The sequence below is a fragment of the Macrotis lagotis genome, chromosome 1, assembly GCF_037893015.1.
Source record: "Macrotis lagotis isolate mMagLag1 chromosome 1, bilby.v1.9.chrom.fasta, whole genome shotgun sequence".
Classification (NCBI taxonomy): Eukaryota; Metazoa; Chordata; class Mammalia; order Peramelemorphia; family Peramelidae; genus Macrotis; species Macrotis lagotis.
In genome coordinates, this window is record NC_133658.1 from 371,151,379 (window position 1) to 371,171,615 (window position 20,237).

At 44.2% G+C, this 20,237-nt stretch overlaps 1 protein-coding gene across 2 annotated transcripts; it reads left to right on the forward strand.

Moving 5' to 3' along the window:
- Positions 1-2,413: 2,413 nt before the first annotated feature.
- On the forward strand, positions 2,414-19,284 carry STC2 (stanniocalcin 2). Of its 2 annotated transcripts, XM_074212391.1 has the most exons (5): positions 2,414-2,446; positions 2,859-3,285; positions 6,048-6,190; positions 9,998-10,209; positions 16,526-19,284. In XM_074212391.1, the coding sequence occupies exons 2-5, from the start codon at positions 3,135-3,137 to the stop codon at positions 16,923-16,925; spliced, it is 906 nt and encodes a 301-aa protein (XP_074068492.1). In that variant the 5' UTR covers positions 2,414-2,446; positions 2,859-3,134; the 3' UTR covers positions 16,926-19,284. The 2 variants fall into 2 exon arrangements, with proteins under 2 accessions (XP_074068492.1, XP_074068491.1); XM_074212390.1 differs by lacking the exon at positions 2,414-2,446 and having other exon boundaries at positions 2,824-3,285.
- Positions 19,285-20,237: the final 953 nt, after the last annotated feature.

Below are 20,237 nucleotides of genomic sequence, written 5' to 3' on the forward strand. Positions count from 1 at the left end.
CTTTCCAACTTAGTAGGACCTGCCAGAGCTTGCCCTCACTGGCCATAACGTCCCAGAAACCAGGATCACCTCTTCTCCAAGACTGAATGATTCTGGGTAAATTCATTCATTCAGTAACTCACAAATAAGAATAAAATAAAAACAGAAACACACAAAAAGCAAAGGAAGTGCTACAGAAAAGCTCAACAATTCAAGTAGGAGAAACATTGTCTCTACTGCCCTCAGTCCTTTAAGATTAAATCCCATTAGGGATACTGCTGGAGGGAGAATTGGGTTTGCTTCCTCCTCCAGTACTTTTTACCAGAGCTCAGCTAGCCTAGAAGGAGCTTGTTGTTTGCGGCTTTTATAGCCTCTAATTATTCATTTTCACACCTGCAAGCGGAAACTGTCTTTTCTTTACAGAAGGTTAAACTCAGCAAAAGCCGGATGGAGAAACCAGCGATCTCTGGGAGTGGGTGTGGAATGGAAAGCCAACCAACCCAAGGAAAGAGCCACTCTGAGAAGTCTTGGTGAGAGGTAGCAGTATTTTTTGTTAGTTTTTAATACGAATGAGATCTGCGAAAGATATTCAGTGAACCATAAAGGAGGGCAAGTTTCTCTGCAAATATAAATTCAAAGTGCACTATACTTAAGCGATAATGAGCTGGAGTGGCCGCCTTTTTGCCGACCACTTCGCTTTGGATGGGAAAAGTCACAAGTGGCCACGGTTCTGAAGAGCCGCCCAGCAGCGACCAGCAGCACAGACCTTTAAGTGCTGGTCAGTCGGCCGGCCAGGGCCGTCGGGGTGAGCGGCACATTCCAATGGCTGCCCCCTCCCTTCTTCCCACTCGTCCTTTCCCGCCGCCTGCCCCCACTTCCCCAACAGGCACAGCTCAGCTTCTCTGACAGCTGCGGCCGGCCGAGGGGTTTCCAGCCGCCGCAGCCGCCGGCTCTTCCCGCGTAGCTCCCATTTCTCCTTCCACCACAGTTGCATGGACTCAGACGGGGAGCACAGTTGGGGGAGGAGGGAGGCGGAGGGAGCGGCGGAGAGAAGAAAGATCCTCCTGGACCTTCGAGAGCTTTTTCAACAGCCCCCCTGCCCGGCTTTCCCTTCCTACCGAGCCTCGTCACATGGCAGCAGCAGCCGGGCCCCGCTGCAGAGGGAGGGGGCTGAGTTGGCTGGCAGTGGGTGATGAAACCTCTGAAGTAGATTACCGCAGAGGGAAAGGGAGGGGGGGGACAGGGCAGGGCCGGGGGGGGGGGCTGGGGACCCCGGCAGCCTCACCTGCTGTGGCCCGTTCTCCATTCGACTCCGGGCAGCCGGGAGCAGAACTGGAGCTGCGGGGTGGGGGGAGGGGAGGGAACTCTGGAGCCCACCAAAAGCCTAGGTTACTGGGGAGCGAGCTCCAGACAGAGCCAGTTTCGGGTCTCTCGGTTGGGGCCCGGCCCCAAACCCCCTAGCCCCCGAGACTAAGTCTCCATCAAACTCGAGCAGGCGGGTTTTGTCCCACACCTCCTAAGCAGTGAATACGTGTGCGCGCACACGTACACACACACACACACAGACACATTCCCAGCTACTAACTTTTCATCACGAACCTGCAGTCGGAGCACAATAAAGCGGAAATCGCTTGGGGGGTCTCTGTTTGGGAGGGGTAGCGGGGGGGGGAGCAAAGAGGGGGCTGGGATGGGGAGGAGACCTTCTCCAGACATGGCAGACCTATGCCTTTTCCCCACCTCAAAATTGGAAAGGGTTGACCCAAGAATGGGGTCCAGTAAGCGCGGCAACGGTGGCTCTGCACATTCTGGGCGATTATCTGCAGAAGATTTCCACTTGGGCTCTGGGTCCGCCCTCGAGGAAGGCCTGGGCTACCAAGCTCCTCATGACTGCTTCGGTTGCCCTCATTTCCACACAGGGAGCAAAAGAAAAAGGTGGAGGGAGAGATAGCATTTCCACCTGGCTCCCCGCGTCCCAGACCAGACTGTGACCTGGATGCAAGGAAAGAACCAGTGTGGTACCCCCCGGGTCTGGCACCGGCTGGGCTCGGTCGGGATGGTTTCCCTCCCCAAAGCTATGCAATTAGTAAAACCAGCGGGGGAGGGGAGGTACTTAAACGGAATATTATTTCTAGTTCCTCAGCCCTGGAACATTCTCCTCATACCACTACCACCCCCACCCCCAAATCAAACGGTGACAGTGACCAGAATTAGTGTATTCTGAGGCTGCGCTGTTTCACCAGGAACATTTGAAATTTGCCCTAGGTTATACTAGAGGTTTTATGAATTGATGCCTGGGAGCAGGGGAAACTTTCCCAAAGGTGTAGACCGAAATCCTCCTCCCCATCAAATAGAATCAAGAGCTGAAAAGATCTTAAAAAAAAAAAGACCGTCTACACTAATGCCTTTCTTTCACAGATAAGAAAACCGAGGACCAAAGGGGTGAAGGAGTTTGCCCAAGGTCACGCAGGTAAATAAAAGGCAAAACTAACATCCTAACGCAGGTCCGTCTACTACACTGAGCTCTACCGGGGTGCCTTTCCTCCCTTACAATCAGTAGCCCTGGATCCCAGAAAGGACTGGAACTGTCTCCGGTTTCCGCTCCTGCGTCTGGGCCCTAACGCCTGGGTCTCAGGTAAATTCGAAACAGCTGTGGCCTTTTTTGTATCTATCAGCAATTTATATGACCATATATAGATGGGTAAAGATAAACGTATAGATGTGGATGCATGCATCACCCAGGTCTGCAAGTTCTTCCTTAGCTTCCCTTAGCGTGTAGTAGTTAGGAACAAGCTCCGCCCCCTGACCATATAGTCAAACGGGGATGGGGCTGGGATTGGTCCGGGCTCGGGGGTAACACCTGCTCGACTCCTTCATTCAAGTGACACCAGAGCTTCCAGGGATATTTGAAGCACCATCCTTTCCATTCCTGGGCACTTCCACAGCACTGGCAACAGCACGGGTCACATGCTCCCCGGAGAGAGGTTACAGAGCTCCCTGCCCGAGCGCTCCGTGGAGTCAGAAAGGAGGAGGAGGAGGAAAAAGGGGAAGAGAGAGGAAGAGTGGAAGGAGGAGGAGGAGGAGGAGAATACTCGAAGGAAGAGGAAGAGAACACAAAGAGTGAAGGTTCTCAGAGCGGGAGCTTTGTAACTGCAACCATGTGTGTGGAGCGGCTCAGCCAACTAGTGACCCTGGCGTTGGTGTTGGTCAGCTTCGATCCCGTGCTGGGGACGGAAGCCACTCACCCCCCCGAAGGAACGCAGGACAGAGCCCCTCCGCAGAAAGGGCGGCTCTCCCTGCAAAATACAGGTAGGTTCAAGGGGGCTACGGTGACTAGAAAGAAGCTGGGTTTTGCAGTCTGTGGCTACCACCCCCATCTGTATTGCAATGGGTGCGCGTGTCTTTCCTCTCACTCACTCACTCCCCCTCCCAAGCCCTCCTCTGCCCCAGAGAAAACAAGAGTTACAGGGCAGCGGTGCCAACTCTGGGGCTAGCCCCGGATCTGCCGGCACGCTGTTCGCCGGCTTCCGACTTTTCAGCTGCACAGCAATTCTCCAGCACCGGTAGCCCTGAAGCCTCACGTGTTGCCGTGGCAATAGCAGCCTGCACTGGGGTAGGGCTGCTAGCTGCTGCTCTCCTTTGAATGCTTTAAGGAAGCGAATCTAGGCAAGCAGCATCACTTTCCACTTGACTTGCTTCTTCATTTGTTTTAAAAAAGGGGGGTGCTGGGGCGGGGGGAGGGCTGGTTCTAGGAGCTTCTTTCTAGCTCTGGGTCCTATGACGCCGGGCAGCTGACCGGTGTGAAGGAGCGTGGCTCCCAGTCCCAGACTGCGGGCATCAGGCTCGAGCTGTGCCCTGGGAAGTTGGCTCGTGCTCCCCACTTCGCTTCAACTCAGCCCCAAGCTTTGGCTTCCATCTGGAAAGATGTTGTGTGAGCGAGCCGCTAACTTAGTTCACTCTCCCGAGCCGGGGACCTTAGGTTCCTCCCGGCTTTTGGTTCAGGCAGAGCTTAAAGAGTTGGGAATGGGGTGGGGGAGGCGGGATGGAATCCAAAACCGGCCGTAGCCTTCTTCTCTGGCGCAGAGCGGCGAGCAAAGAAAAATGATGCAACTGGCCGGGAACTGGGCTGCTGCTGCTGCTGCCGCCGCCGCCGCTGCTGCTGCTGCTGCTGCTGCTGCTGCTGCTGCTGCCGCCGCCGCCGCCGCCGCTGTTGCCGCTGCTGCCGCCACTGCTGCGCCTCAAACCCTCGTGGGCGAGCTGCCTGGAAGAGCCCAAGCGTGCAATGCACGGGGCTGGACCTTTTCCCAGAGCGAAAGAAAAGCTTCCTGCAGCTTCTTCGGTCTCCCCACCCCCGGACGCCTTTTTTTTTTCTTTTTTGCCTTTCTTAACCGTGTAAATGCTGCAGCAGCACTAGTTCAAACCCCCGTGCGAGCTGGAATGCACGAGTGCCCATTAGGGCTGGCCACACGTGAAGCCCAGCAGTGTAAAACATGCACTGCACCCTGCGACTGCAGTGGGGGAGGGGGAGAAAAGGGGCTTTTTTACCCATGTGCTAACTCAGGCTCCAGCCCCACATTTCCAAATACAAGATCTTATTCAAACCTTGACAAAGAGTCAGTCGCCTCCCCAGCCACTTAGACCTCCAGGGCTGCTTGTAAAGCTTTCCCAGAGAATAGCACAGTATAGCAGGAGAGGCAATCCAGTGTGGTGGGAAGCCAGTGGGAAGGACTGACTTTTTTCCTACTGTCTGTGTGACCTTGGACAAGCTCCTTAACCACTCTGGGAAGGTAAAATGAAAGGGATAGACGGTTATCTCTAAAATCTCTTCTATCTCTGACCTTCTAAGGTCAGAATTTTCAATCCCGTGGACCCACGAGCTGCTCGAGTTCTTGTCACAACTCCACTTTGGGCTTTTCTGGATTCATTTTATCACCTGTTTAAATGAGGTTAAGGGAGAAGAGGGTTTGGATGTCCCATAGAACTTGGAACTAAAAGGGGCTTTAGAGATAGTCTAATGCTCTCATTTTACAGACTGAGGAAATTGTGGTATGGAAAGAAGGTAAATTACTTGTCCAAGGTCATACAGATAGTAGTACTTAGCAAGCCAAGTATTCAAACTCAGCTCCTAAGACTCCAAATTCATTGCTTTTTCCACTAGCCAATTCATACAAAACCTTTAAGCCTATCTCTTCTTTCTTAATTCTTTCAGAAGAAAAAAAATGTTGCCCTGTGGGGAGGAGGGAGAAAAGGGGGGAGGAGGAAGAGGGAGAAAGACAGAGATAGAGACTGCTCATACTGCTGGGGTTTATGGAAAATTAAATGAAATCTTGTCGCATTCTCCAGTTCTAATTAAAGGAGCCTCTCACTGAGTAGATCATTCAGCTTCTGGGCATCATTCACTTAGCCCTGAAGGCTGCCCCTAAGTTGACTCTCTTCCTAAGCTCCTTGCAAACCACAGTTCCACCAGCCTGGTATTTTTAATGCAGATGGTTTTCTAGGCACTGCCTTAATAGGAATTTTGTTTTAATTTTTAGGTGTTGAATCATAAAGCTGAATTGAAACTCCATTTGGCAGAGATCCTTTTCTGCCAGGCAGGAAATGGATGGGATTTAATAGGCAGCAGCTCCTACAGATCTAAATAAAGACAAATGTTTTATTTAACTGATACCACCAAAATGGTGAAATATTGCAAATGTAAAAGGGAGGTAAGGAGGTTATTTAAAAAAATTACTTGCCAGGTATACTTAATAAGCAGGGTTTAAAATATCATCTGCTGTAAAATAAAATATTACCTTTAAGAATTCAGTGAAAATGGTAGGATGAAATGAAATGGCAGGACACTGTCTATTTTTGGATATTATTTTTGTAATATATAGATTTGGTCAGAATTCTGCAAGTAACTAGTTTTTTGCTTGCTTTCTTTGTTTTGTTTTGTTTTTTTAACTGCATCCTAGTGCTCTGTGCTCTGTAGATCCTGAAATGATCATTAGGAAATTTTGCTTCTATTCATGTTTCCTTAGTCCCCCCAGTCTAACTAGATGCATGAATTTGTCTTAAAATCTTTGTTTTAGCGGAAATCCAGCATTGCTTGGTAAATGCTGGCGACGTGGGATGTGGGGTATTTGAGTGCTTTGAAAACAATTCCTGTGAGATTCGAGGCTTGCATGATATTTGCATGACCTTCCTGCACAACGCTGGAAAATTCGACGCCCAGGTAAAGAAAAATCTGATATGTCATTGGACATGTGATGTGAATAGTCATTGTGAAATGCTCATAGTAAAAAAACATTTTTTCTTAAATCTCCTTAGTCTTTAAAAAAAATCTAATCTGACAGATTTCATAAAAATTCAAAAGAAGTTAATACTAATATCCCCTCCCCTCATGCTCAGTTGAGCCATTATGGGGGTCACAGAGTTGACTGTTTAAACCCTTCTGGTCTCTTAGGCTGAGTCTGCATAAGCAAAGTGAAATCAAGAGAGTTGAGCAATCATCTGGGAATCTGAGCAATGTAGACCAAGGTCAGGACAAAGAGTGCACACCCAGGAAGGCAGAAGTCCTAAGACAGCACCCCAATTTGACTCCCCTCACTGCTGCTCCAACACACTAATGCAAGCATACAGTTTAGGGCTGGTTTAGTTCGCAGCATTTTAGAAGATACTGTAAGCTCTTATCAGCATTATAGGATTTTAGACTTGGAAACATTATCTAGTTCATCTCCATTGCATCCTCCAGATGAGCACACTGAGGCAGGAGGAGGGAAAGGAACTTGACTAAGAAGTGCCAGAGCCAGAATTGGAACCCTGATCTTCTAACTGCAAAAACTGAGCCCTTTCTACCATACTTCACTGCCCCCAGTGGAACAAATTGAACAGTTCTTGACTTCCTCCTGTCTCCGCCCTCACCAAAGAATCTCCATGATGCCTCAATTCCCTTCTTTAACTAGACCTAATCTAGGTGGAATCCACTCCAGCTAGCTTCATGTTAAGCAGAAATAAAACAACTTCACTACATCGGGCATGGCAGCCAAACAGCCAAAAAAAAAAATCTTTGGCTCTAACACTGATAATAAATATATTTTCAGAAAGCATATGACATTAGGCTCTTTTCCTTCATTTTTCCCCAGCTCATTTTAAACATCATTGGAAGCATCCTGTTATTAAGTCTTGTAAACCTACTCTCCCATTTCACTGGGGAGAGATGAGAACATTTGAATGGGCCAGCCACTTTTGGCTTGACCTTGCAATTTCTAGTGTAGTTTTAGAAAATGAACTGTTGTCATTCTGTAGGCATTGCATACAAAGCAATGTTGTCTCTCATGCTCAAATGTTTTCTCCTTGATTTTGGCACTGAGAAGTAACCATGGTATCACTTACCCTTCCTTAGAAGTAGGTAAAAGGAGCCTGGCAGGCTAAAGACTGAGGTAGTAGTTGGAACATGGCAGAAATGGCAGAGCAAAAATAAATAGTAGAATAGATAAGCTCTGAAGCTCTGCTTCCCCATCTCTCCTCCCCATGAACAAAGATCCATTGGTGTCCATTAGGAAAGAGTAGTTCTCTACCATGATCCTAGCCTGATTGATGCTTCCCTGAGTATAATTGGGCCCAAGTTCTAATAGACTTTGCCAGTGTAGTGAAAGCTCTGGCCAGATCTAGTGATGGACTTATGTCTATCCTTAGTAAAATTGAAGAGGTCCTTTACCAGTGGCTTAACCCCCACATGATGAAAACTTTTTCCCCTAGAAGTTTCCCAAAAGACTGTGTCATGGAGGAATCATTTGAAATTGGATCTAGAAGAGATCTTTGAGCTCATTTAGTCACACTGCCTAGCGAGGTTAAAAGATCACATAGCCAGTAAGGACAGATGTAGGTCTTGAATTCAAGTCTTTTTGATTCTATTATATTCACTCTTTCTACTTCATAGATCCCTAATACATTGAAATAATGGGATAAAGGAACAAAAGAGGGAAGAGAAAGGCTTTAACCTGAAATAAGATGAGTCTTATTTTTCAAAACTCATAATCAACACACATTCACAGTTCCCAGAGTTATTATTTTTCAGTTTTTCAGATGTGCCCATTACCCTGTACAATGATTGATCTTTTTTCCTCGAGGGGGTTGGGGAGAATGGTGGCAAGGTGGGAAGAGGAAAAATAAGGGCAAAAAGCTAAGGAGAAAGGAAAACTACATAACTTTTTTTTCTGTTACAAATAAAATATATTCAAATATTACAGTTGCTTTCAAGAGAGAGCCAAGGAAATGTGCTGAATAGCCACAGAATTCCAGTCCTAGCCTTCTTTTCCAATTGAAACGTAATTCCTTGTGTCTATCTAAAAACCATGAGGTAAAGTCATCTGCAACAGCTTATTGCTATTGTAATGGAAAGTGTGAGGACTTGGGCATACTTTGATGCATAAGCTTGATCTGCCATTGGAGGTTGATAAAGGAATTAAGTGCTCCAAGCTCCCCTCTGAAGCCCCTAACAGCTGTCTCCTTTCTAGGATAAGAAGAGACCAATAGGGCTGCCAGGAAAGAGAACTGTAGGCCAGATGTGTGCCTAGCTGGCTGGCTTGGCCACTCCAAGGCTGGGAGAGTGAGGAGGAGGGGGAGTGTCTTTGTCAGCTGGGTAGTTCAGATCTCCAGATGCTGCCAGGCAAGTGTCACAGAGACAACAATCCTAATAGCTTAAAGGGGTTGGAATCATTTTCTTATGAAAAGGAATTTTCCTCCGGAAGTTGTGGGAGAAAAGTTCATGGGGATTTAGGGAATCAGAATCATAAGATTTAGAACTGGAACAGACCTCAGAGGTCATCCAATCTAACCCCCTCATTTTACAGAGGAAGAAGCTAAGATTTAAAAGGGGGAAATGACTTGTCCTTGGTCACAGCAGCAATAAGGAGAAGGAGCCAGAAGTCAGACCCTGGTCCTCTGATGTCAGAGCCAGTGCTCTTCCCACTACAGCTGGTTTTCTAGCAGTAATGAGAAAAACCAATGTTAATATCTCTCCCTGAGAATGAAAATGGTATCAGAAGGGAAAAGAATGAGGCGATTCACTGCAGCTGAGTGAGGAATCCATGGACATGCACAAAGAACCTTCCACTAGGGGGGGAAAAACAGCACTGTTAATCCAGAGAAGGATTGGGGTGGGGAGATAGTAGTTATAAACCCAATCAGTGATAATTCTGAGGAAAGCTAGAGCTGCCAAAAGTCAGCTATAACTTCAGGTTCCTTTAAAAAGAATTTCCCTAATAGGTAGAAATTAAAAAAGAGACTTTAACAAGAAAGTCTCGCTATTCCTCAAGGTCTAGCTGACTACATCTCCTTATTAAAGAGAATGACAACTCACTTTTTTTTTTTCTTCAAACAACACTTTGAGGTTTATAATGTGCTTTTCTCTAAACAACCCTCAGAGGTCAGAAGCTATTTCTTGGGTTTGTTTTTTTGGAGGCAGTGGGAGTTTAGTATTTTGCCCAAGGTCACACAGCTAGTAACTGTCAATGTCAGAATTTGAACCCAGATCTTCAAGTTTCCCCTTTCCAACTCAGTTACTTCTCCCACCACATTTCACTTAGTGAGTTATTCTAAGGTGGAGCTATTACAGCTGTCAGAAAGCCCCTTTTTGGTTCAGGAAGAATGAACACAAAACATGAACATATGTTAGAGCTATAAGGAACTTAGAAAATGTCCAGTTCAAACTCCTTCAATTATGGAAAAACTTAGACCCAGAGAGAGGAAGAGGCTGGCTCAAGATTATTCAGCAGAAAGTAGTGGAGCACAGTAGAAAGAATGCTGGCTTTGGAATCTAAGGATCTGGGTTCAAATCTTGACTCTGTTGCTGCTTATATGACTTTGGCAAGTCACTTAATCTCTCTTGCCTCAATTTCTTCATCTGTAGAATGAGAGAGATGGCTTCTAGGGTCATTTCTAGTTCTTGATCTATGAGTGACAGAGTACAAAAATTTACATCTTCCTATGTGCTCTTTTCTTCTCTCTCTCTCTTTTCCTCTCATCTTTATTTGCTCAGGGTAAGTCCTTCATCAAAGATGCCCTGAAGTGTAAAGCCCATGCCTTGAGGCACAAGTTTAGCTGCATCAGCAGGAAGTGCCCAGCCATCAAGGAAATGGTATTCCAGTTACAGCGGGAATGCTACCTGAGACACAACCTCTGCTCAGCTGCCAAAGAGAACATACAAGTGATGGTGGAGATGATTCATTTCAAAGATCTGCTAGTGCATGAGTGAGTTCTCTGGCTGCTTAGCCGCAAGTCAGCAACAAAAGGAATTACCCCTGCTTAGTTCTGCTTGGGAATGATGTTGGGGGGAAAGTGCGGTAACCTCTTTTGGAATGGTTTATCTTTCCTTAAAAAAAAAAAAAGGCATACAATCTGCTACCTAAAAGCCTTAATGGCCCCTCCAGGCTTTCCTTCCCATTAGCATGGGTATTGGTGGTAAAAAGCATATTCCACTTTTTCAAAATCCAGAAGCAACTGAGATGGAAAAGCTTTACTATAACAAATATTAGAGCAGGCCTTAGAAATGTCATTTATCTTGGTGTCACTTCAGGAAGAGAGTAATTCTCTGGTTATAGTAATGAAATCCTATAGGCCCCTGCTAGGCTAAAACACCAAAATAACTTTGACCCAGTCCCATCATAACATTAGAGGCTTTAGAGACTAAGCACTATAGAGATGATTTAAGCCAAGACCCCAATTTTACAGAGGAGAGAACTGACTCAGAGGAGAAGTAGCAAGTGGCCCAATAGGAATTCAGGCCAAGTTCAACTTCCCTTTGGATAAACTCTTTCAACTTCTACAGGACGGTAGCAGATTCTGAGGTCAAAGACAACCAAGTACTATCTCACCCAACAATAAGACACCTTTATGCCTCAAGGGGAATGAACCCTATTATGTAATTAGCATCCTAAGAAGAGATGTGACTTTTCATAGGTCACACAAGAGAACTCTTTCCCAAAGTCCCCCAGACTAGAGTTCATTCCTCCTTTAGCCTCATTTATCCAGATACTCCTAGGGAGTCAGATAGTTACTTTTTTAAACTCAAAAAGGAACTAAGGGGATAATTTTTTTTTTATTTCTGAAGTACAAGGAGAAAATAGTATGTAATTATTCCAAAAAAAGAAAAGAGTGATCAAGAGATTCAAAAGGATAGAGGCTAAGAAGGAAGGAGGTCAAATAAAAACAGGCCTTTAAATCACAGTTTATTTCAATTCAGTAAATATGTATTTAACCCCTAGCATGGTTTTTAAAATGTATTAATAGATGCTTCAAATTTTCAAAGTTATTTATTAACATATTGGATCTCTTTGCTCCTCACAATAACTCTAGGAGATGGGCAGACTTTATTTGCATTTTATACATGAGCAAATGAGACTATAAGTTGTCCAAGGTCATTTATAACAGTAAATTAGCTCTATGTAGTTATGAAATATCTTTGGATTCTCAATTCAGCATGCTGTCTAATGATCACTAGTGATATGAGGGCCCTGAAATTTGACATCTGCAGGCCAGGTCCACCAAATCTCAGTATCATTTGATGACCTGAGATGCCTAGATTTATAGCAGGATTTGTTTCCACATGGGATTCCAGAATCTACCCTATATAAAAGGAGGTGTGAAGACCTTGCCAGTTTGTCCAGGAGAAGGGGGCATCCCATCTTGGGATATGAACAGACTGCCCTGACATTCAATGAGAATGCTTAATAGTACCAAACCCATAAACTCAATAAAAAATTTATTGAATATTTCAATACCCTTTTCCTGAAGGATGATAAATTTCCCCTTCTTCAGAGGGGATTCTAAAAGTTTCATAATTATTCAGCTTCATACCTTCTCTAGAGAGTAAAGATTGTACTTCCCACTTTTCAGTTAGAGAAACTGAGGCATTCAGAGATATGAGTTGACTTGCAGAAAACCAACTCAAATCTTGCACCCAGGCCTTTCACCCTGACCCATGATGGTAGTTCACTTATAGCTTGGAAGAAAAGGGTCTGCTAGTAAATAAGTAAGCTATTTCAGGGTTCTTAAATGTCTTTCTTTAATCTCTCACATATGCCTGTGATAGGTGAAGGGGGAGTTGTGAAACTCTCCTTTCTAGGCACCTCTGGGAAGGAGAGCTTGTCTCTCAAAACTTTTAAGTAAGACAAGAGACAAACAGGCTCCATGGCCAAAAAACACTCACCAAGTTCATTCACGTGCATAACCAACACGCCTCCTTTAGGAGACAAAAATGTTGGCTCCCTGCTCTGAAAATAGGAAGGTTAACTTAGAAACCTCTTATATTCCTCTACAGCTTGGAGAAACCTATTCTTTCTGGAGTGGTCTCTTTTTAGAATGAGGAGTTTTTGAACAGGTGTTACTAAATTTTCTGGTTGGGAATGCTCTCTGTTTTTTTAAAGAATGGTAGAGCTCTCCCTTGAAGTATGAGTTTTCTGGTGGGACCTGGAATGTGGGTCAGGGCTTGACCTATTTTGAAGAATTAGGAATCTCCTCAGGGACTGTTCCACAGCCCTCACCCCCATGTCATTGGGGTTATTTCTGGGCTCCAGGGAATGAGGCTGCACAGATCCCTTAGTGTTCAGGGAGGCTGAGAGGTTCTAAAAAGAAGCAAAAGAACCCCCATGGGAAACTCCAGCCTTCAGCAGATTCTCCTCAAGACAATAATTCATTTCTTTCAGTGTTTTAAAGTTGTCAAAACCCTTTCCTCACAACCCTGTGATACTTGGCATGGTTTTATTGTCCCCATTTGATAGCTGAAGAAACTGAGGCTCAAAGGAATTAAATGTAGTGACTCAACCTCACACAATTTTGTAAGTGTCAGAACCAGGGGTTCGAACACAACTCCCCCTGCTGCAGGTCCAAACATGCCTATCTTTGTACTGATAAGATCTTTGGTCTTATCAGTCCAAAGACCAGAGCCTGTTTTAAGAGCAATGTAGCTTAAGTCTTCTAGCTACAACTGGAGTAACTGGTGCAAGAGGATTTCTGTCTTGTGGAGAGTTGGAAAACTCAGAATATCAACTAGCCCACTTCCTTACTTCAGTCTTCCTTCATTAGCAGAACATTCTGTGATTTGACTTTTCTTGACTGCTGAATGAAAAAAATAAAAAAAATTTTTAAAAATTCAATCTGGGACAGCACTTGAATCAATCAAGTTGAGGTTGGGGCATCTTCTTGTGTGACACTATGAAAATCATTCTACCTCTATGCCTCAGTTTCCTCATTTGTCAAATGAGGATAACAGTCCCATGTACTATCCACTTTACCATATTTTTGTAAGGAAAGACAGTGCTCTAGAAATGTGAAGATCTTTGCTCTCTATCCCCACCACCCCACATATGCCCAAACCCAATCAGACACTCCTCCAAGCTCCAGCCATCCTGGCTCTCCAGCTGCAGCACTGTTGCTGTTTTGCTGGCAGCAGTCAGTGGTTTTGAGCTTTCAGGCACGTCTCCTTCCAAGTATTTTTTTTTAATCCTTTAGCCTCGCTGACACCCAGTTAAGGGAGCTGGGCTTTGTCATTAGACACAGGCTGAGGCTGCAGCATGAGAAGGCACTGTGCCAACCCAAGACGCAACTTAGATTAACTGTGTTCTGCACACTCTGATAGTGTGCAGCTCTCTTGTCAAGCAAAGTTCTGAGTGACTAGCACTCCTAGAGTCACCTCTTTGGGCTGCCAAGAACCAATAGAATGGCTCCTACTGAAGGAGAATAGAGATGGCTGGCCAGCCAACCAACCTGAATTCACTTACAGCTGACCCCACCCCCTCTCTTTGGAGAATGACAGTAAAAAAAGGAGAAAATAGAATTACAATAACTTCCAAATTTACAAAGCACTTTCCCTCACAATCACCATAAAAGATAGGTAATGGATTATTATTAGTAGTAATAGTATTGTTATTACTATAATAACCCTTATTTTTGATAATTGGGAAGCTAAGACCTAGGTAAGTAAAATGACTTATTCATGGCATTCATTACTCATGACAATGCTGTTTCATAAGTATCAGAGCTGGGATTTAAACTCAGGTCTCCAAACTCCAAGCCAGCTTTCTTTCCACCATATTGTTCTGCCTCTTAAGAGTTCAATATGGAGATTTGATGATTTAAGCAACCCCAGATGGGCCCCCACACTGTGTCTCATTTCTCTGCTTCCCATAGAGGTTTCATTTCCCATTAGGGGCTCATTAAAGGCTGTTTAATGCTTTTTCTGTTGAAATACTGCACTACATTAGACTGATCAAAGGAGTTAGAATTCAGAGGGATCGTCTCATTTTACAGAGGAGTAGATTGAGATCTGGAGAGAAATTGAATTATTCAAGGTCACACAACTGGTCAAGATAATAAGTCAAGGATTAAAACCCTGGACTCCTAATCCTAAATCCATTTCTATTTTCTATCCTATAGTTCAGTCCCTGGTTCTCAGTACCAACAAAAAAATATCCCTAGGAAATCTGGAGTCTTATCATCTCCTATAGAAGCTTAAGTATCTCATTTCTCAGGGCTTTGATTTTTCCCACTAGGAGAACTGATCCCCACCTGCTTAGGGATGCTGGCTTTAAATACTATTTCATTCCATTGTAGATCTCAAAGTGAGGCAGACATGATAAACAAAAATCAAAATTTACCCATTGCCTAACATAAATATTAACTATAATTCAAGACAACAAAATAGATTTTTGTTGCTTTTTTCTTGGAATTCAAATTTGAACAAAACCTTAAGAGACTATCTAGTCCCCCTTTCTGGAGACAATTAAGGGGTACAATAGATAGAGCAATTTTTTTGATCTGTAGTCAAGAAGGCTTGAATTCAAATTTGTCTTCAGTCAGCTTAATAACTATATGATCCTGGACAAGTCTTTTGTTTTAGGTTTTTTGCAAGGCAGTGGGGTTAAGTGGCTTGCCCAGGGCCACACAGCTAGGTAATTATTAAGTGTCTGAGGCCGGATTTGAACTCAGGTACTCCTGACTCCAGGGCCAGTGCTCTATCCACTGTTGCCACCTAGCCACCCCATGGACAAGTCATTTAATCTTTTTCTCTCTATTTTCTCAACTGTAAAATGGGGTAAAATGAGGTTTAAAAAAATATCAAGAGTTGTACTGAGTATCAAATGAATTAATATTTGGCATCTAAAAAAATATTTAGCACAGTACCTTACACATAGAAGATGCCTTGTGAATGCCTTCCCTTTTTATTTTAGAGGCAACTGAAAAGGGAAGTAGACTTGTCCAAGATCACACAGGCAGTAAAATAGCAAAGCCAACAAGAATAAAGGCTTTCCTAGTCTTCTCCTATTGAATACTCAATAACCAAAATTCAAACCCTGTGCTCTTTCTACTATGGTGAAGCACTGTGGGAAGTGAGGTTTTTTCCTTCCCTTAAGTGATCACACATTCCTAAGTGAACTTTATGACCCAGATAATGGCTCAGAGTGGCAATATTTATGTACTAGGGAACCTATTAAGCAAGAACTGCTGAACTTGGCTTAGGAACTCTGGTTAGCCACATTCCAGATAGCATTGGCCTTCTGGGCTATTGTAGCCCCTGTGGGCTAAGAAAACCTCAAAAAGCAAACACTGACAGTTGAGCTGGAGACTTTCCTGTCCCAGATTGGCCTTAGGAAGGAGGCATAGTGCCTGGTTCTGGGTGGTTTGCACAGCGCTGCCATTCTTTCTTCGGGAACTGTTTTCCTAACGACAAGACCCAAAGCAGGTGGAGTGGCCAGAGAACTGAATGTTTCTTCTGCTTGAGGACACTTAGCCCTCCTTCAAGGCAGCTCAGCATAAGCATTCTGCACGTCTGTAGTCTCAGGGAATTAAAGTGAACAACTACTGCCATTTCTAAAGCCCTTTTAATTGTTGAGGAGGTTTTCTTTGCTCCCCAAGGCCTTGTGAGGTAAGGAGGGTGGGCATCATCATCCTCATTTTATAAATGGAGTGTCAGAGAGTCTGTGATTTGTCCACAGTGATGTCAGCACTGGGACACAAACCCCAGTGTCTCAACATCAAACATTGTATTCTTTCTACAACCCCCATGGAATAGCCATTCCTCCTTCCCTTCAACCTAGGAAGGCCTCATACCAAATTGATTTACTCAGGGTTACTCTGGTGAGTGTTCAAAGTCATAAATAAACCTTTATGGGTTCAGGGACATATATGAGTTTGACTAAGCCTAGGTAACAATTTATTTAGAGACCTTCAATGGAGTCCTCAAAGTCAGCATTCCTCCCCAAGCCATATGATGCCATCTTATAGGCAAATCAATTCCCTTTCTCTAGCTGGCTTTGAATATAGTATTACTCTCCTAAATCAGTTCTATTTGAAGTCCCTTAAAGGAGTTCAGGCAAAGGCTGAGACATAGATGTATTAAATCCTTTCTGGTCTGAAATTGTTCTTTGCACCCAATGCAGTGTCTGGGGGAGGGGGAAAATAGATCAGGTCCTAATGCTCAAGCTCCCTAAGCAGTGCCCATTGCCTCGTTTCATTCTTAGTGTCTCTTTCCTTCTTTCTTTCTCTCCCTTTTTTGTACCTGCAATTCCAGACCCTATGTAGACCTGGTGAACATGCTGCTGACCTGTGGGGAAGAGGTGAAGGAGGCCATCACCCGAAGCGTGCAGGCACAGTGTGAACAGAACTGGGGGAGCCTTTGTTCCATCCTAAGCTTCTGCACCTCAGCTGCTCAGGGGGAACTGGCAGCCTCTCCGGACAGACAGCTGCAGGCTGAGGGATCCAAGTCCATCCAGGCCCATCCAGAGGATCTAGGCTACCACCTTCCAGAATCAAGTGGGAGGGATGCTTCCAGAGGTGCCAAGGGGGAAAAAAGTAGCAAGACTCACCTAAATGCCCACATCCGTGGAAAAGCTGCCCATGGGGGCCATGGAGCCCAGGGAAGTAATGAGTGGGAGGATGAACGGTCTGAGTATTCAGACATCCGGAGGTGAAATGATAGACACTTGATCTCATGAAATCTTTCCTCCATACCGTCCATTTTCTTATCTATGGACATTCCAAAACATTTACCATTAAAGAGGGGGGATGTCACTTGCAAGGGTATTAAGGGAATTGTGGACTTCATCAAAGATGTATAAATAAGTGGAAAGGGCAGCTGAGATGGAGACTCCAAGAGTTGTCAGTTCTTGGTTGCACCTGGTGAATTCAGCACTTACACATATTCAAGTGAGTTCTTCAAGTGCTGTCCTCATTTTAACTTTTGTCTTCTTTTGAGCAATAGGGCCCAGTGGGTGTCAGTCTGATGGTTTGCTCTGTTGTGGGGTGGGTGGGACTGTGAAATGGGAGGGGAGGAGGGGTCGGGCATTTCCACCTGGGTCCAGCCATCTCACCAACGCTAGGCTCAACTTGGTGGCTTTTGGTACTGTCTTCTCAAAGAGTGGTTGAGTGCCCTGGGAATTTGGATTCAGATACAGCTGTGAATGTCAAATCATCATTGGGGATACAAGGAAGAAGAAAGGCTGAGAGGAAGAGGAGAGTCAGCTGGGATGCTTGGTGTTGAGCCAAGGTTCGGTTTCTTGCCCAGGTTCTTGATGCAGAGAACTCTGGGTTTTGTTCTGAGCCATTGTTCTCTTTTTGATTGAAACTGCCTAATTAAGTGGCCCCCATGTGTATCTTAACCACTGCTTTACTTCACAATTTGGCTTTTTATTTATCCAATGACATCTACTTGTCTGTTGTCTAAATAAATGGCTTTTAAACAAGGCTACTGGGTCATTAAAACCAAGGGATCACAGGAGTCAGCTGGAAAAGACCTTAGAAATCATCTGTTTCTGTCATCTGAACAAATGGTGTTTAGACAAGACAACTAGGTCATTAAAAAAGCATAGGTTGTGGAACTAGGAGGGACCTTTAGGATCTAGTCCAACCATCTCATTTTCCCCATCAGGAAACTAAGACCCAGGGAACTTAAGTAAATTGCTTACAAGGTCATACAAGAAGTCAGTTACAGAGCTGGAATGCTAACCTATATTTTCTGACTCCAGAGCTAGAGCTGTCACTACTATTCCTCTCTGTTAGTTTTTCTTCCTTTTTTCCCCCCAATATGCTATGATCCCATGCATATGATGAAAACATACACTGTTCATTTTTTAAAAGTGATCTTTAAAACATTGGTAGAATTCAGACAGAATCCTTATAAATGAATGTATAACTAATGTGGACTTCTAGCCCCTTGGGGAAAGACCTTGCAATGAAGAAGGAAGCATTCATATACACACACTCAGAAACACACACATTTTGTTTCTCCCCATTATCAGATTGCTAAGGAACAGCCTATACTATTTGTTCCCTGGAGCTATCTAAAACGGGGCTGCACTGCCAGAATCCAAAACGAGGGAAAAGAAAAGGTGTGTTTTGGGCCAGCCTGGATGGGAGAGTGCCTACTTTTTTTGGAAGACAGCCTGCTTTGAGGAGAGCCTGATATTAAATTTCCAAGGAAGGTTTGCAGTGGAGAAAGCAAGTCAACAAGAAGAGAGGAAAGAAATAGAGAGAAGGAAAGAGTAGACTTAAACCCACAGTCACTATTAACAGATCTGACTCAAATTCCTCTTTCTCTAGTTCTTCCCCTATAGACTATCAGATAAAAGTCAATCCTTTCTGCCTCTACTAAATATTACTCCAGGGTTACTACAAAAACTAAGGGGGCTTCTTGGGCTAGGTTCTTCCTTCCCTGAGGAAGAGAAAAATATTCCTTTCAGAGGTATACCCATCAGCATGTTCGTTCTCCCATAGAAGAATCTTAAGACTAAGGTAATTAAATGGTGCAACTGCAGTTCAGGTTCTTTCTCCATGTAATTGTCATTACTGCCAAAGGCTAGTCTTAAGGGTACCAACTCCCTCTACCCCTACCTCACGGTGTCATTTCACCCTTTGCATGGTCCACAGCTCCACCAGGGCTGGAGGAAGGCTTTATCAAGACCAGCTTCTGCCTAATAAAACCACATTCTGCTGCCAGGAAAACCAAGAACTGATCACTGAGCTCCTCATACCGCTGCCTTAATGGGGGAGGAGTAAACCCATCTGGGCCTTCCCATCATTTCCCAGGCCACCTGAGCAGAATCATTTTGATTGCCACAGATATAGTCATGACTTACATTGCTAGGCTGGCTCCCAGTTTCCTGGGGTTGAGCTTTTGTTTCTTCAGTGTAAATATGTTGTGTTCATTCATCTAGTGGCTTCTCTTGTCATTGATGCAATTGTAAATACTTAATCTTTGTATTTATTATTTTCCTGGCTTCATTTCAGATATAAATGAATTACTCTGGAAATTTAACCACATGCCTTGACCTGTGTTGTTTGTGTGTGTGTGTGTGTGTGTGTGTGTGTGTGTGTGAGAGAGAGAGAGAGAGAGAGAGAGAGAGAGAGAGAGAGAAAGAGAGATGCCTCTGGTTTGTTTCTCTTATCAAAATAGATAAACGAATTCTTTGCTGGCCTAGAACATCACAGGCAGCAGAAGATACTGCTCATAGTTAAGGTTTCTCCCCCTCCCCACTAAATATCGAATGTTGTCTGCTAATGTAGGATTTAAGGAAGTTGAACAATTGGAAATTTAAGAAGACTCTCCATGTGATCCTATCATACTTCTTTAACAAATATTTTTGAATCAAATACAGAAAAGCAGTTCTCTAGTCCCTAGTATTCCTGAGGACTTATGCTAGTCTCAGGACTGGATAAAGTATGTACTTTTTTATGAACCTTCCTTGGGGAAAGCTGTTGGATCTTCAAATAAAGATGAGATGTTTACTTTAAGCTTTGCATCTTAAGGAGAGGATCTGAACACCTCTCCTTGGTATGAATAGCTCTTTTATTCTGGAATAAGAAACCTGAGTATAGGGAAATACTGACACCCAAAACTAAATAAATAGAAAACACCAGCCGACATCACTGTCATAGTTTGACAACAGAAAATAAAAGAGAGGGGGGAAAAGAACATTCAAAATCCAACTAAACAAAGTAACTTTCTACTAGAGAATAATACTTCATTAGACCTTTCCATTAAGAGAAAAAACCCAGTTTGATCTGGGACCTGACAAGAAGTAAACTGGGTAAGTTGTGATATGGATTTTTGTTGTAGATTGAGATGGGTACATTTTCCCATTGCATTTTTTCTTCCTACACTAATAAAAATTTTGAATATACAATTCTTGTATTCAGTTCTGTTGTCACTGTTTGAACGCCCCACATACACAGAACCCCAGGTTTGGGTAAACTATGAATGCAAAGAAAAGAGATTTAGACCCTGT